The following is a 15,971-nucleotide window of genomic DNA, read 5'->3' as shown; positions in this document are numbered from 1 at the left end:
CTGCTCCCAGGTCTGGAGTTGACACCGCGTTCTCAGCAGAACAGCGCTGGGCTTCCAGCAAGGGAAGCCCGGTCTGAGTAAAATCCGCCAAGTCTGTTTATTTGGATGCTTTTGCACGCCTGTGAGATCAGAGTCTCGTTTATTTGAACTGAAAGCAGTGTAAGGCATTGCAGCTGTGTTTATCTTGCACATCCTGCGCTCCTCCTGCTGCCAGAGCTCCCAGGGAAAGTCAGCAACCTGCGCTAGCATGTAGGCTGCTCCTCAGAGAAGACATAATTACACCCAGAGTTCTGCACTGGCACCATGCATGGAGATGATGTTAGGAAGATGCCATCATCCCAGATGCTGGCCCAAACTGTGGTCACGCTGAAGCCAAGTGGAACCAGGATTTGGCTGTCAACTCCCAGCACTTGCAGCGAAGCAAGGGCAGAGCGACCCTTTCGGGATGCCAACTGTGGCTGCAGCAACACTACAGGAGAAGCGGCTGCCCCACACCCGTGCTACACCTTGTAAGGGCAGGAGCTGCGTGCTCCTACTTCTGATTTTGTGCTGCTTCTGCTCGCAAACCTGCTGGAAACCTCACCCAGCCCACAGCCCGCTGGGCCCGGCGGGGTGTGGGGACCACCAGCTGTGGGCGAAGGTGGGGACCGTGGCGGCTTGGAGGAGAGCCCGGGACTAAGAGGACTATGAGGAAAGGCTGAGGGAGCTGGGCTTGTTCAGCCTGGAGAAGAGAAGGCTGAGAGGGGACCTTAGAAATGCCCATAAATATCTGCAGGGTGGGGGTCAGGAGGACGGGGCCAGACTCTTTCCAGTGGTGCCCAGCGACAGGACAAGGGGCAACGGGCACAAACTGGAGCAGAGGAAGCTCCAGCTGAACCCGAGGAAGAACTTCTTCCCTCTGAGGGTGACGGAGCCCTGGCCCAGGCTGCCCAGGGAGGCTGTGGAGTCTCCTTCTCTGGAGATATTCCAGCCCCGCCTGGCCGCGGTGCTGTGCAGCCTGCTCTGGGTGACCCTGCTTGGGCAGGGGGTTGGGCTGGGTGACCCCAGAGGTCCCTGCCAACCCCTGCCATGCTGGGATTCTGTGATTCTGTGACTGAGCTGCTACGCAGCGAAGCTGCACACAGAGCCGCTGCCTGGGCCCTGCCTGGACCAGCCTCACCTGCCGGCAGATGCACAGCCGCTTCCTTCTTCACGCCGGCTCCTGGAGGTTTCTTTTTCAGCTCCTCTGTGTTGGTGTTCCCCTCCAGCTTCTTGGCTCGATGGGCTTTCGCCTTGTCCTCTGCTTTGACGAGACCTGGAGAGAGACCGCGAGCATTTTTACTCAGTACTTGCTTTAACACCCTCAGAGCAACTTGCCTTTAGCAAGTAAAAAGTCTCCACCTCTAACCCAGGGACTGAGCTGAGTAGGTTTGCCAAGACTGTCTGTGTGGGACCAGGTCCAGAATTACGACAAGCGACACCGTAACAGCTTGTGATGTTTTACAAACAGTGATTTCCCCCAGCCCTGACAGTTTCTGAACCACAGAAACCCCACAGCAAAGCGGGGTAGGAGGCTTCGAGCCAGGCAGACTGTGTGGAAGACAGGCTGGAGAGGAGGCAAAGCACGTTCTGCAAGGAACTAGAAGGGGGAATTGGAACAGCAAAATCTGGATATAAAAACAATGTTTCTGCTGATGCTCCGGCACCGGAAAGGCCGTCCAACTGCTTATGCCAAGGAACTGGGGTCCCTCTTAGGAAACAGGGCGAACTTTGGGATCGTTGACACCAGATCCCGCAGGACCTTTTGTCCCTGGATCTGTATGCAATGACGAACGCAGGTCTCTGCCGGTCTTGCCAGTGCTGGGAAGGGTCAGGAAGCAACAGGAGGGGTGACCTGGCGACGGACGCACGGGGAAGAGGAACCCTGGTGCAGCTACCTGGGGCTGCCGGTGACTGTCACCGAGCCTGCTGGCCAAGCGGAGAGGATCTCGAAGGCAGAGCTCTCTGCGCAGGCAGAGCACCAGGCTCTCAGCCAGCTCCTCCCGAGCGCATCCGCCCTCCCGTGTCCTCCGTGCCTCATCCCCGCATGACCGCACGGGCAAAGCGTGTGCTTCCCATCCAGCCCGCTGAAGGCATCGCTGCCAACCCCCGAGGCACCGTCCCTGGACCGAGCGGGGCCAAGCGAGCAGGAGGCGGCTCAGCACACGCCGAGAGCGCGCTGGCAGCGGCAGCGCTGCCCGATCCCCACGCAGAATCCCCAGGCAGTTCCTGCGCTGACCTAAGGAATGGAAAACGCGACTTGCAGACGATGCTTTGGAAAGGCTGGTGAAGAGAGGAGGGGGCTCTCCCCTGGGTCCGGCCACCCCCAAATCCACGTGCGGTTCAGCCCTGGCCTGCGCTGCCACGGAAGGTGCTGGAGGCAGCACTGCGAGTGCCAGTGTCAGACCCACACCTGCCCCACGAGGGTCCACGTCCCCCTGAACTTGTGGGTCGTGACTTGCAAACCCAGGGTCTGAATGGAGACAGCACCCCGTGACGGGCTGGTGGCACCCATGTCTCTGGGGAGCAAACTGCCATGGGCGACGGAGGCAAACACCCCCCCGATCTTCTCCATTTGAGGCAGCGGGTCACTGGGGGGACCAGCTTATTCTCGAAGAACCCACAGCAGATGTTTCAGTCCATGGCAGTTCTTCTGTGGGGAAGAGAAGGGAAACAACGCCAGGCTTCCCGGGAGCCAGAGGACAGGAAGCTGCAGCAACCACGTCCAGCCCGCTCCTGGGTGGGTGTCTGATCCCTTCAAAGCCATTAGTGCCTCTCCCCTGAACGCCTCTTGTACTGGAAGGTGCTGCCTCCTGCAGTGCCTGGAAACCTGCTTTTTATTTCCCTGATAGAAAGAATTTCATAGCTGGTCTGAATCCAGTTGCTCTCGTGCCAGGGATGCTCCAGGCTTCCTCCCCCATTCCCAGCCCAGCCGAGTGTATTTATGGAGCACGGCCACAGCCCCACTCGCTCTTGCTTTGTCAGCCTGAAGCAGCCAGCTTCTGAGCCTCCTCTCAGAAAACATCCCGCTAACACGTCTCTTCCCCCTTCAATTCATTCTGCTGAATGTGGGTGACCAGCACTGGAGACAACGAGGGACGGATGCGTCACCCAGCCTTTCTACGCAGCAGAAGTCCCTTCGGCGCTACTGGAAATACCGTGACATCCCAGGACGGGGGGATGATGATGAGATGATGTTTTTCACGTCAGTGGCTCGTTACTCTTGTGCTACAGGCTGGACATTCCCAGGTCCTCTCCTCTCTTCCCTCATTTTCCAGCAACAGATTCCCAAGCAGAGCAGGCAGGGTTTTACCAGCTGCCTTTCATTCCCTTTACGACACTCTTACGGCCAAAGGCACCAGCTCCTCCAGCACGACGTCCCCAGGCTGTGGGTCATGTATCTCCACCACAGGGAGGGCTCGTGGGGAAGGGGCTTCCCTGAGACGCCCCGGGGAGAAGCGGCAGCCCTGTAGCGGGCCAGAGTCATCCCCCAGAGCATTACCTTTCAGTCCAAACGTCCCCGAGATGGACGGCTGCTCCCCCGTAAACTTCTTAGGAGTTTTCTGTTTCCTTCCTGACTCAAAAGAGAGAAACAGAGGGAGAGATTTGGTCAAATAACTGTACTGCCAGGGGGGCTTCCGCAGTCCTAAGGCAAGGGGGGGGCACGCGCTGCATGTCAGCGGTGGATCACCCTGAGGAGGCCTTTGTCCCTGTGAAACCCAGGGCTGCTGAAGGAAGCAGCCACCCCACCAAAGAGGAACGCGACGCTGCTTCCCACCCCACAAAACCAGGAGAAATCATGCTGCCCGAGGCCAGCTCAAACCGTGGAAGCCGTGGCTCTGCCTCGCTCCAAAAGCCGCGCGGTTTCCACAGCCTCAGCAGCCGGGGGGGGGCTGGCGGTGGCTCACTTGGGAGCTGCAAGCGGTGCAAACCCACGCGGTGACGGGGACAGCCGCGGCCCTGCCCGCCAGCCCCGCGGCAGTAACGGACAGCGAGCCTCCGTACCCTGTCCCAGCACCGCAGGGAAATGGGTTTGCCAGAACCACCCTGGTTTGAAACGCCACGCTCAGCGAGGACAGACGGGCTGACGCGGCAGCTTGCCACGCCGCGGGGAATTCAATCCATTTCCAATCCTACAGGTCCTACAGAAAAACCTCTGCCACGGCTGCAGCCTGGCTTTAACTCTCAGTGGAACTCCCTGCTGCAAGAAACTGGGCGGAGGGCAAATTATCAGGAGGTTGAAAAAAGGCCTGGATGCATTCAGAGACGCTGGCAGCAGCGTGGGCTGGAGGAGAGCCCCTTCCCTTCCCGTGGGACAACCCCCTCCGGGCTCCCGAACCAGCGTAGCCCCGGGCTCTAATCTTACTGTGCTTCATCCTCTCGGGGTCTTCCTCCTGCAGCGAGGCCTGGCTGCCCCCCTGCTGCGTGGCATCCTTGCCGCTCGAGGACTTCGCCGTGGGGGTGGCGGCTGCCATCGCCTCGGCTGCTGCGATCTGAAACTCCTTGCTCTCCCGGCTCTCCGCCAGGCACTCGCCGTTCTCGGCGTGGTCCTGGGCCACGGCTTTTTCCGTCTTTGCCTGTTTGGGATGGATGGTGGGGCAAGCTGAACTCTCAGCAGCTCTAGGGCAAAGCACAGAGGGCTTGTTTAAAGAGGGGTTGTTAGACAAATGTCCTGACACCTCTCCCCGCTCGCCAGCCCAGATGATGGGGATGGAGGTGGGCGCGTTCCCCTTCTCCCGGCCATCCCTACGCCACCAGCACGCAGCCCACCCACAGCCTGGTACCTTTTCTTGCTGCTGCTCTTCCCAATGGCCTTCGGCACTTTGTTTTCTGGTTTGCTGGTTGGCACTGGCTGGTCCAAGTGATTCCAGAGCCGATGCTTTTCTAGCTGGGTTTTGGAGGTGAAGGCAGCTTCGCAGTAGGAGCAGGAATACGTCAGCTTCTCTGAGATCGCACCCTGTGTGGAGCGGGGAGACACAAGTGAGCACGGACATTAGGCCATAAAAGGAACAGGGTTTTTCTGATGCAGGCATGAACAAAAATTGTGGGTAAGACCCTTCTGCCCCTCCAAATGGCTACCGATGGTCCACGATCCCCCCAGGCCACGACTCACACTGAGCTGGAGGGATCCCAGCCCCCCTCGTACACACCTCACAAACTGTCACTGGCACGTCTGCACCCTCCCCGTTTTCATCTCACAGTTTTCCTGGGGTCTAAGACCTGAGGGGGGCTTCACCCTGCAGACGGTAATGTAAGAGCTGGCCACCAGAAAGGACACAGAGCCCTCTGGTCTCCTTACCCCTTGGCAGCGCTGATAATGGTACTTCAAGCCGTAAATGCTGGGGAACTCCAGCCAGCAGCCTGAATTGGGACATTTCACTCTGGAGTGGGCTTTGAATTCGTCCTTCCACTGGTTCATCAGGGGGAGCTGGGAACAGGAGAGACAGGACACGTAGCTGAGCGAAGGAATGAGGAAGAACTTCTTCCCTCTGAGGGTGCCGGAGCCCTGGCCCAGGCTGCCCAGGGAGGCTGTGGAGTCTCCTTCTCTGGAGATATTCCAGCCCCGCCTGGCCGCGGTGCTGTGCAGCCTGCTCTGGGTGGCCCTGCTTGGGCAGGGGGTTGGGCTGGGTGACCCCCAGAGGTCCCTTCCAACCCCTGCCATTCGGTGATTCTGTGAAGAGGGGGCCGAGGAGACACCCAAGACCTCCGAGCACTCCTGCCCACCCCTCCCCACCACGCGGCTGCGAAGCAGACCCCCCGGCTGTGCCTCGCTGCAGCAGTGCTCCCTCCAGCGTGGGGTGCTGGGACGGAGCTCCAGGCTCTGCAGCGTAATGGTTCCTCCTGAGAATTTACCTTGCTGTGCCTCCCAGTGCACACGCACGCTCCCGGCCAGGCTGGGGAATAAATCAGGCCAGAAGTCGCCCGGGTGATTTAACCACCCCACATTTCATCCAGTCAGTAAATCACCCGCTGCCCACGCTCTCATGACAAACTGCTCTGTGTGTCGTCCACGCCACCGTGCTGGAATTAAACCGCACAACTCCACGGGGAATAAATCACCCCCTCACCAGTGCTGCCAGATCATTAGCCAAACCTAACGTGGCTGCGAGGGAACCCAGCTCTTCTGGGAACGGCCTGGGGAAGGGAAGACTGGGTACTGCTCCCTGACCAGGGCTTTGGAGGATCCTGGATGCTGGCACGGAGGGCATTCAGGGGCCAAGATCTTGCTGAGTCCAAGACAAGGCTGCTCTGAAGATTAAACCACCGGGGAGGCAGGGCTAACCCTGGAGCAGGGCTGGCTGGAGCGCGCGGTGCAGCGAGGCATGCAGGGCAAGTCGGAGGGAGCGAGGCCGGCGAGGCGTCGGGGTCTTACCGGGATGTCTTTCAGCGCCTGGTTCTCGGCCTTGGGTCGTCCTTTCTTCCTGCCCTCAGTTTTGTCACTGGTTGCATTTCCTGCAAACAGATGGGGCACACGTCGCCTGCTGCCCGTGCCGGAGGAGCCGCTGCCCCGGCGATCCTGCCGCCCCGCACGGGGTCTGCCTTGGCGCTGGGCTGCCGTGCCCCGGCCCTGGCAAGGACGGAGATTCCCCTTTGGGAGGCAGGGCCAGCTTCCCCGCAACTCAGCACACAGACACGGGCAGATGCCCGCAGAGGAGACGGCTGCTTCTCCTGGGGTTTGCCGACCGCTCTCCTTTCTGCCCAGTTCAACCAGGGCAGACTACAAAGCCCCCAGTGCCATGCGATGGGGCACACCACAGCAGCACGTTAAACTGCCAAGCCCCAGACCAGACGCTTCAGCTCACAAGGGCAGCGAACTCCCCGATTTCACCTACTTCACGCCCAAAAGCGATCGACCAAAGCAGTACAAACGCAGCTTTCCCCGGGGTCTGTACGCAGAGGCTGAGGGCAGTTCACCGAATCACCCCAGCTTCACACCCAACCTCCCGTCGCTCCAAGCAGCAGCAGAGCTGATCCGTAACTCTGGACAGATGCGAGCGGCCAGAGGGAAATGCCACTTCCAGAAAACCCAGGCTGAGATCTGGGAGAGCTTAATCAACGGGACAGGGAATAGAAGTCACTTTGTATCAGAACAGAAACAACCCAAAAAGCATCCCCGAGAAGGAAACCCCAGAACAGCTAGGAGAGGATGATTTACATCAAAAAAACCTAAACTCGACCCGTAGAACACCCTTCTCTGGTGAAATTCAGGTAAGAAGAAGTGGGAAGCCGAGCCAGAAATCCCTTCAGCTCCTGAGGAACAGGAGCTCTGCTCCAAGCCTGGCGCTGGCTGTACTCAGAAGCCAATCCAGGATTTTTTTGGAACAAGGGAGGGAGCTCAAACAGAAAGCCAACCAGCCACCTACAAAGCCGCTGCCAAAACCACACACACTCTCTCTCCCTGTTCACGCCTTCTGGCCCAGCAGCCAGGGGTCAAACAGCAAACAAGACAGCTGCCTCATTTCTTCCCAGTCCCCTGAAGTCACGCCGGCTGCTTTGCTCCACTTCGACGCCTGTAGAAGCATCCCTCGGTGGTGCAGCATCCTTTGGGAATCCCTCCAGCCCAGAAGGCCTCGTCTGCAGGAGGTGGTGACCCTCGTGGACTGTAAGAAAATGTCCCTAAAAAGCCCTTTACCCACCCCCCTTGCAAGGCAGCCTCTGGGCTGTCCCACACCCAGCCCGTTTGGTTCAGACTCCCACCTGCCCGGCTCCTGCCCCAGAACGGCTCGTGGCCCTGAGGAGAGGGGAGGATTTTCCAAGCTTGGCCCCAAACCATGCGAGTCCTGGAGCAACTGTGCAGGGTTCATTCAGAACTCTCGCAGTGCCCGTGAAGGACATCTGTGCATCGCGGCTGCCCTCTGCGTTTTGCGTTTGCTCCACTGCTCCTAGACCACGCGCTCAGGCTTCTCCTCCACGCTCGTGTCAGCGAGGGCCTCGCCCCGCACGTGCAAGGGGGAATCATAGCATAGCACAGCATGGTTTGGGTTGGAAGGGACCTTAAATATCATCTGGTTCCAACCCCCCTGCCATGAGCAGGGACATCTTCCACCAGCCCAGGCTGCTCAGAGCTCCATCCAACCTGGCCTTGAACACTACCAGGGAGCTATGCTTCTTGCACATCACGGGACTCCACGAGCTGAGCGATTACGAAAAACCACCAAATAATACAGGATTGGCAGCAAAAGCTCACAACGCTGCAGTTACCTGCTTATCACTCTCTTCGTTTTCTGTTTTCTCTCCTACACACTTCAAAATATTCTGACTTTGAAACATCCCACGGCAGCACGTCCCCGTCCCTCCGGGCAGCTCCCCTGGGAGCCTGGCACATCTGGGGCCACGGCTCGCCCAGATGCTCAGTGAAAGCTCTCCTCTCCTTCTCACAACTTCCACAAGTTTCAAAACTTTTGGGGACGTTTCGTGCCAAACCCCAGAGCTGCCAGTCCAGCCGCCCCTCAACGCCCTCGCTGACCAGCTGCCGGCTGGGGACAGCGAGGACGGGGATGGGAGGAACAGAAATCCCATCTTCTCTTCCAGCATCCCACCCCTGCCCACCACGCGCCGGCTCTGCTGGACTCTGGATCTCACAGGCGTTGGCAGGAGACCCGATGGCGCTCGGTGTCACGGCCAGCACCGTGGCTGGGCACCCCCCTGCAGCGGGCTACTGCAGCCCTGGGCCGCATCAGCGGGGTGGAAACAGCGTGTCCCTCAGAAATGAGGACTGGGGACGGCTTGCCAAGGGACTCGAGGCTTCTCTGGACCAAGAGCTGGCTTGGAAAGGGTGGTCCCTGCACCAAGGAGGCTGCTGCATCTGAGGGGGGTGCCGCAAAGCAGCGGCAGGAGAGGCCCCTGTCTCCCCAGCCCGCATCAAGCCTCGTTCACCCCACCAAAGTGATCCCCACCAGATGTTTCCACCCTCAGCGAGCCCCTCCGCACCCAGATCTGCCCAGCGTAAGCAGACAGGAGAAAAACCTCCACAGGCCTGGAGATTCCTGGATAGAGAAACGGGCGATCCATCAGAGCGACAGCCCTCGGCAAGCGGGTCCCCGGGGGCTCGTAGGCTCGTGAGCCTCCGTCCCGGGGGCCGCGACACGGGAGGCAGCAGATGCTCTGAACTCGTTAGAGCCTTTCCACCCTTTGATGTAACACTTAGCGGCCGACACGATAAACGGGCGGCGAGACACCCATCTCGTTAAGCCAGACGCGTGCCTCTCGCGTCCCCATCCCTCCCAGCGACCGGTTCTCCGAGCGGCCGCGGCGGTTTTGGCCCCGGCACAGCCCACGCCAGCGCGTCGAGGAGCAGAGGCACGCCGAGACCCGACGCGCTCGCACCCCCTCCTTCCAGCAGCCGCCCCCCCGACCCCGGCGCTTGTCCCCTCCGCCCCATCCAGCTCCGCAGAAAGAAAAACCCAGCTCCTTACCGAGCCTGGGCAGCTCTGCCGGTGGATTTATCCTCGTCTCCGTCCTGCTTTCTTTGCTGGCAGCGGGTTTGTTCGAGCCTGCGGTTTTCCTTCCACCTTTACAGGCATAGGAATCCGCCATCTCTGAAAGAAGCAGGGGAGGCGTTAAAAATCACTCCTCGGAGCCGGGAGCGACACATGGCGAAAGCAAGGAGAGCTGCTGGGGAGGGAGGGAAATTAGAAAACTATCACGCCGCTTCACGGTTCCCACAAAGGGAAGAAACGGGCCGCGCTGCCGGGTGTTTCTTCCACAGCCGAGCAACGCCACCGACATGGCTGAAAAGCTGCTTTCATTACAGGCTGCTTTCCCCTCCCCGCGTAACGGCGCAGACTTTATTAAAAATTATGGGCTGACTTTGCCGAGAGAAGTAGCGAATAAATGGCTTTCCCTCTTCGTTTATTTCCCTGCTTTCATTTAAAACACCAAAAGAAAGAAAAAAATAGCGGGCTTTAATGAGCAGATGTCGTGATAAATTTCCAATTTTCCTTATTAATGGGAAACCGTTATAAACTGAGAATTGTTAACGTTATCTGAATTTTCCGTATTAATAATTCAATTTGGCTTCTCTATAAATAATGAACATCAGGAATTGTCGCAGAAGGCCGGATCTCGCTCCCGACGGAAGCGGCTGGCAGGACACCCTGGCTCTGTCCCGCTCGGCTTCGGGCACCGTCCCCCCCTCCCGAGGGCGTAAGCAAAGACACGGCCGAGGACGGGGGCCGCGCCGGGCGACGCCGCGTACAGCCCCGGGGCAAGCAGCCCTCCAGCCTCCTCATGGAGAGCGTGAGGCCCTTGGGAGGCGATTCCCCGGACCACCACGGCCTCGAGGCCTCAGTCGGGACGCGACGGCAACGCTCAGCCAGGCACCGACGCAGGGAAGCGCCCATCGGTGCCCTCTTCGCCTCCGCTCAACGCCTCTCGCCCCCGCACACGCGTTTTTTGACACAGAGGCTTCGCCCCAACGCCCCCCACGAGACCACGCTCGCATCGCTTCACTCAACGGAGCTGACACCCCCAGCATCCCGACCCGTCCCAGCGGGATGGCGGAGGCCAGGGGGGCACCTCCGACGTGCCCGCTCGCCGGCCGTGCCACCGACATGGGGGACACGAGGGTCCCACGGCCCTTCCCGAGGTGCCCCCCCGGGGACTTTCCGCCTGGGAACGGGCACCACACATCGCATGCAGCTCTGAGAAGACCTGGCAAAAGCTTCCAGCACGTGCCCGGCTGGTGACACACACGTGCTTGTTTGCACGGACGCAGAGGTTAATCGGCTCAAACGAGAAATTCCAGCCCTGGCAACGGGTTCCCCGGCATTCGGTGCTGAACACAGGGATCATTTATTCAGCGAATTTGGGCTCTTTTGGTGGGAGACCTGGACAGGAGCTGCAGCCTGACCGCCCCTGGCTCCCTCCTGGGGAGGGCTGGTCTCAGAGCAGGCACAGACAGGGGTCCCAGCGGCCCCTTCCCAAATCGCGGCTCCACTCCCACTCGTGTGGGCACTGCTGCTGTCCCCGAGCCCGCCGGGACGAACGCCCCGGTCCCCTACCTTCCTGGGTGGCTCCTCCAAGCGACCCTCAGTCGAGTTCCTTGAATTAAAAAGTAAAAAAAAAAAACAACCCAAGGCTCAGGAAAGACCAGCGAACTGAGAGGCGAAGACGCTGCGATCTCCACGCGTGAAAACCAAGGGGAAACCCACATGGCTGACGCCTTTCACAGAATCACTGAATCCCAGCATGGCAGGGGTTGGCAGGGACCTCTGTGGTCCCCCAGCCCAACCCCCTGCCCAAGCAGGGTCACCCAGAGCAGGCTGCACAGCACCGCGTCCAGGCGGGTCTGGAATATCTCCAGAGAAGGAGACTCCACAGCCTCCCTGGGCAGCCTGGGCCAGGGCTCCGGCACCCTCAGAGGGAAGAAGTTCTTCCTCGGGTTCAGCTGGAGCTTCCTCTGCTTCAGTTTGTGCCCGTTGCCCCTTGTCCTGTCGCTGGGCACCACTGGAAAGAGTCTGGCCCCGTCCTCCTGACCCCCACCCTGCAGATATTTATGGGCACTTCTAAGGTCCCCTCTCAGCCTTCTCTTCATCCAGGCTGAACAAGCCCAGCTCCCTCAGCCTCTCCTCGTAGGAGAGATGCTCCCGTCCCCTCCTCATCCTCGCAGCCCTCCGCTGGACTCTCTCCAGTAGCTCCTCATCTTTCTTGAACTGGGGAGCCCAGCACTGGACACAGCACTGCAGATGGGGCCTCCCCAGGGCAGAGCAGAGGGGAAGGAGAACCTCCCTCGCCCTGCTGCTTTCCCCAACCCGTTGCCGAAATGCAGCTGTGCCGTGGCTTGGCCCCTCGGGCCGGGCTCCTGTCCCAGGAGGAGAGGGGAGGGAGGGCCAGCACCGGCCCCCTCCCCACCGAATGGCACCCACCAGCACGCTCGCACCCCGAGCAGCGAGACAGCCGGCGTTTGGGGTGCCCGGCTTGGCCCTACTCCCACCGCCGGGTGCTCCTCGCTCCCCTGCACACCTCTGTCCCCTCCAAGGGATCCTTTCGGGCCAGCCCAGGAGGATTTGACCATCCTTTGTTTTTCTGCACCCAATACTTCTTTGAATTTTTTCTTCCCCTTCTTATTTTTTGCCTAAATGAAAAATAAAAATCCCATAAAGTACTCCGTGAGAGCCAGACCGCTCCCTGGCCACCGATACAACCCCAGGGAACCCAGAGGAACTGCCCCGGAGCCAGAGAGCAGAAACCAGCCCATTGTGTTTTCTTTTTTTTGTGCAATGTCCAAGCTTTTCACTCGTTTTTGAGAACCACACCGAAACCGGGCAACAGCCCGCGCCCGGCCACGCTTTCGGTACGTTTCGGCGCAAACCCTTTTGCAACCGGCAGCGGGAGGAGAAGACACCGGGAGGTCCCGCCTGTGCGCGGGGCGAGGACACGGCACGGGAAGGTCGGGGCTGGCAGCACCCTCCCTGCCCAAGCCCCCGGCGCAGCTCCAGGGACCTTTCTGGAAATCCACGGCGGCATTTTTGAAGCATCCCGCTCTGGTGAGAAAGAGCCCGTGCTGGCACAGCAGCCAGCGCGGGACGAGCGGAGGCTGAGCCGGCAGCGCCGGGAGCAGGGGCGAGGAGGGAGCCCGTGGCTGTGGGAAGCGGTGAGCGATCCCCGGGAACCCGCCACGCCGAAGGCACCGCTCCCGAGCCACCGGCCGGCACGGCCACGCGCTGCTCCGCCGGGTCTGGCGCGGGACGGCGATGTCCCAGCCACCCACCGCCCCGGCAGCGTCTGACCTCACGCTCTGCGGGCCAGGCACAGCCTGGAAATTGGGCAAAACTGGAAAAGGGGAAATAATTCCACGTATAAACGCCCATTCGTGACCGTGGAGCACGCACGCAGCCAGGGACAGCCATGACCCCCTCGGCGTCCTTATGGCTACGCGGGGAAATGTCACCCGGGGGTCCTGACCACGAACTCTCCTGCCAGGACCCCCACCCTGGTCCCACAGCTACAGACGCACCGCGCCGCGCGCCGACCGGCCCGATCACCCATTGCTCCGCTCTGCTTCTTATTAATTATTCACCAGCGGCTCCAGACGTAGGCGAAGCCGGACAGGCGGGCGAGCTGCCCAGCGCTGCGGAAGCGCTGGCCGGGCCGGCGCGGTGTGCCAGGCAGCGTGCAGGCAGCGACGCGGCGAGGTCGGCGCAGACGCCGGACGCCAAAAGGCACCGACATCTCGAGGCCGAATCGGAGCCGCGGCCACGCACGGGGAGAAACTTCCCGGGAATAAAGCGGACGAAGCGGCTGGAGAGGCTTCCTCGGGAGGCAGCCGGAATCACCCTCGCCGGAGGGTTCCTGTGAGGGAACCATGGGGCGGGCGAGGCCGTGCAAGCCCCAGCCTCCCCGGGCATGGCTGGCGACCCGGTGGCTCCGGCAGCGTGCGGTGCAGCCCCTCGCTGTCACCATCGCCCTCCCGCAGTGCGGCCCCTCGCCATTGCCATCACCCTTGTGCGTGCGTGACGCAGCCCCTCGCCGTTGCCATTGCCCACACATCGGTGCAGCCCCTCGCCATCGCCCTTACCCATGCATGGTGCAGCCCCTTGCCATTGCCATCATGCCGTGTAGCCACTTGTCATCACTTGTGGGTGGTGTAGGCCCTTGCCATCGCCCTTGCCCATGCGTGTTGCAGCCCATCGTCATTGTCTGCACATGGTGGAGTCCCTCACCGTCACCATCACACGGTGCAGCCCCTCGCTGCCGCCATCACCCACACATGGTGCAGCCCCTTGCCATCGCCATCGTGCCAAGCAGCCACTTGCCATCACTCGTGCGTGGTGCAGGCCCTCCCCATCGCCACTGCGTGTGCATGGTGCACCACCTCACCATTGCCACTGTCATCGTGCCATGCAGCCACTTGCCATCACTCGTGCGTGGTAAAGGCACTCACCATCCCCATCACGCGGCGCAGCTCCTCACCATCATCACCATCACACGTCACAGCCCCTCTCCGCCATCCCCATCCAACGCGCAGCCCCTCACCATCACCATTACACGGTGCAGCCCCTCGCCATCATCCCCATCACACGGCGCAGCCCCTCACCATCATCACACGGCGCAGCCCCTCACCATCATCACCATCACATGGCGCAGCCCCTCGCCATCATCCACATCACGCGGCGCAGCCCCTCGCCATCATCCCCATCACACGACGCAGCCCCTCACCATCATCCCCATCACGTGGCGCAGCCCCTCACCATCATCCTCATCACACGGCGCAGCCCCTCGCCATCATCACCATCACACGACGCAGCCCCTCACCATCATCCTCATCACACGGCGCAGCCCCTCGCCATCATCACCATCACACGACGCAGCCCCTCGCCATCATCACCATCACATGGCGCAGCCCCTCGCCATCATCCACATCACGCGGCGCAGCCCCTCACCATCACCACCATCACACGACGCAGCCCCTTGCCATCACCATCACACGGTGCAGTCCCTCACCATCATCCCCACCACACGGCGCAGCCCCTCACCATCACCACCATCACACGGCGCAGCCCCTCACCATCATCCCCATCACACGACGCAGCCCCTCACCATCACCCTCACCACGCGGCACAGCCCCTCGCTGTCGCCATGGCCGAGCGAGGGCCAGCGGCCGGCGGCTGCCCCGTCGCGGCTCTCCTGGCGGGAACAACCCACCCCGGGCGCGAGGCCGCCCGCTCCCGGCTCTCTTCGGGCGCGGGTGAGGATTTTCGACGGCGCAAAGTTTCTGCCGGCCGTTCCCTCCTCCCGCAACCGTCCCCGGGCGCAAAAGCCGGGCACGGGGAGACCTGGGCGGCGGGGACCGGGGACCTCTGCCCTGCCCGGCGCCGCTGTCACCCCCGGGGCCTGGCTGTGCCACCCCGCTGTCCCCCGCCCGTCACCGTGCCGGCAGGGCCGCCCTGGGCCTGTCACCCGCCGCGGGGGCCGGCCCGGAGCCTGTCAGCGTCCCCACCCCCGGGGGACAGCCGGGGTCCCCCCGCCGCGGGCCGGGGCCCGGGGAGGGCCGGCGGGGAGGGCCCGGCCCGGCCGCGCCGCCGGGAGAGGGGGGGGAAAAAGCAAGCGGCAAAATGGCGACGCGGCGACGGGTGGAGCGGGGGGGGGGGGGGGTGCGGGGTGTCCCCGCCGCGGCGGGCCGGGCCGCAGCTCGGTGCTTACCTCGGCGGCGGCGGGCCGCGGTGCGGGGCGAGCAGGGCCGGGCTCCCCCCCCCGCCCCCCCCCCCGGCCGGTGAGGTGGTGCCGCCCGCCGCCCCCGCCTGCGGGCCGCCGTGCGGGGCTCCCCGGCGCGCCCACACCCGCGGCGGGGCCGCGCTCGGCTGCCGCGTTCCCGCCCGCCGCCGCCGCGGCTCATGCGCGCGCCCGGCCCGCCCCGCGCCCCGCGCCGGCCCCGCGCCGCGCGGATCTCGCGTGGCTCCGCCGATGGGGCCGGGAGCGGGGGGGGGCGGTGCGGCGGGGGGGGCGGGACCGGGCGGGGGGGGGGCTCCGGCTGTCCGGGGGCGGGCACGGTGCCCTACCGGTGTCACCCCCCGGGTGCTCTCCCGGTGTCACCCCCCGGGTGCCCTGCCGGTGTCACAGCCTCCGCGGTGCCCTCCCGGTGTCACCCCCCTGGGGTGCCCTGCCGGTGTCACACCCTGGGGTACCCTGCCTGTTGTCACATCCCTCAAGGTGCCCTGCCTGTGTCACAGCCTCCACGGTGCCCTGCCCGAGTCACACCCCTCAAGGTGCCCTGTAGGTGTCACACCCCGAGGTGCCCTGCCTGTTGTCACACCCCCGGGGTGCCCTGTTTGTGTCACCCCCCCGGGGTGCCCTGCCGGTGTCACCCCCCCGAGGTACCCTGCCTGTGTCACACCCTGCAGTGTACCCTGCCTGTTGTCACACCCTTCGCGGTGCCCTGTCGGTGTCACACCCTGCAGGGTACCCTACCTGTGTCACACCCTTCGCGGTGTCCTGCCAGTGTCACACTCTCC

The 15,971-nt window shown here is 62.4% G+C and overlaps 1 protein-coding gene across 4 annotated transcripts in view; it reads right to left on the bottom strand.

Moving 5' to 3' along the window:
• ZNF512B (zinc finger protein 512B) overlaps positions 1 to 15,248 on the bottom strand; it is a 38,970-nt gene extending 23,722 nt beyond the window's left edge. The window contains exons 1-8 of one of the 4 annotated variants that reach the window (XM_075438668.1): positions 15,163 to 15,248; positions 9,435 to 9,557; positions 6,392 to 6,471; positions 5,318 to 5,446; positions 4,803 to 4,975; positions 4,385 to 4,638; positions 3,521 to 3,592; positions 1,160 to 1,294 (exon numbers count right to left, since the gene is read on the bottom strand). In XM_075438668.1, the coding sequence (XP_075294783.1) occupies positions 1,160 to 1,294; positions 3,521 to 3,592; positions 4,385 to 4,638; positions 4,803 to 4,975; positions 5,318 to 5,446; positions 6,392 to 6,471; positions 9,435 to 9,555 (964 nt within the window). In that variant the 5' untranslated portion in view covers positions 9,556 to 9,557; positions 15,163 to 15,248. Of the gene's footprint in view, positions 1 to 1,159; positions 1,295 to 3,520; positions 3,593 to 4,384; positions 4,639 to 4,802; positions 4,976 to 5,317; positions 5,447 to 6,391; positions 6,472 to 9,434; positions 9,558 to 14,559; positions 14,932 to 15,162 lie in introns of those variants that run through there. The other 3 variants (XM_075438670.1, XM_075438669.1, XM_075438671.1) reach the window with 3 other exon arrangements.
• Between the last annotated feature and the right edge of the window lie 723 nt (positions 15,249 to 15,971).

The sequence above is a fragment of the Opisthocomus hoazin genome, chromosome 18, assembly GCF_030867145.1.
Source record: "Opisthocomus hoazin isolate bOpiHoa1 chromosome 18, bOpiHoa1.hap1, whole genome shotgun sequence".
Lineage (NCBI taxonomy): Eukaryota > Metazoa > Chordata > Aves > Opisthocomiformes > Opisthocomidae > Opisthocomus > Opisthocomus hoazin.
Note: the sequence above shows the minus strand (reverse complement) of the source record. Positions and strands in the feature narration are given on the sequence as shown.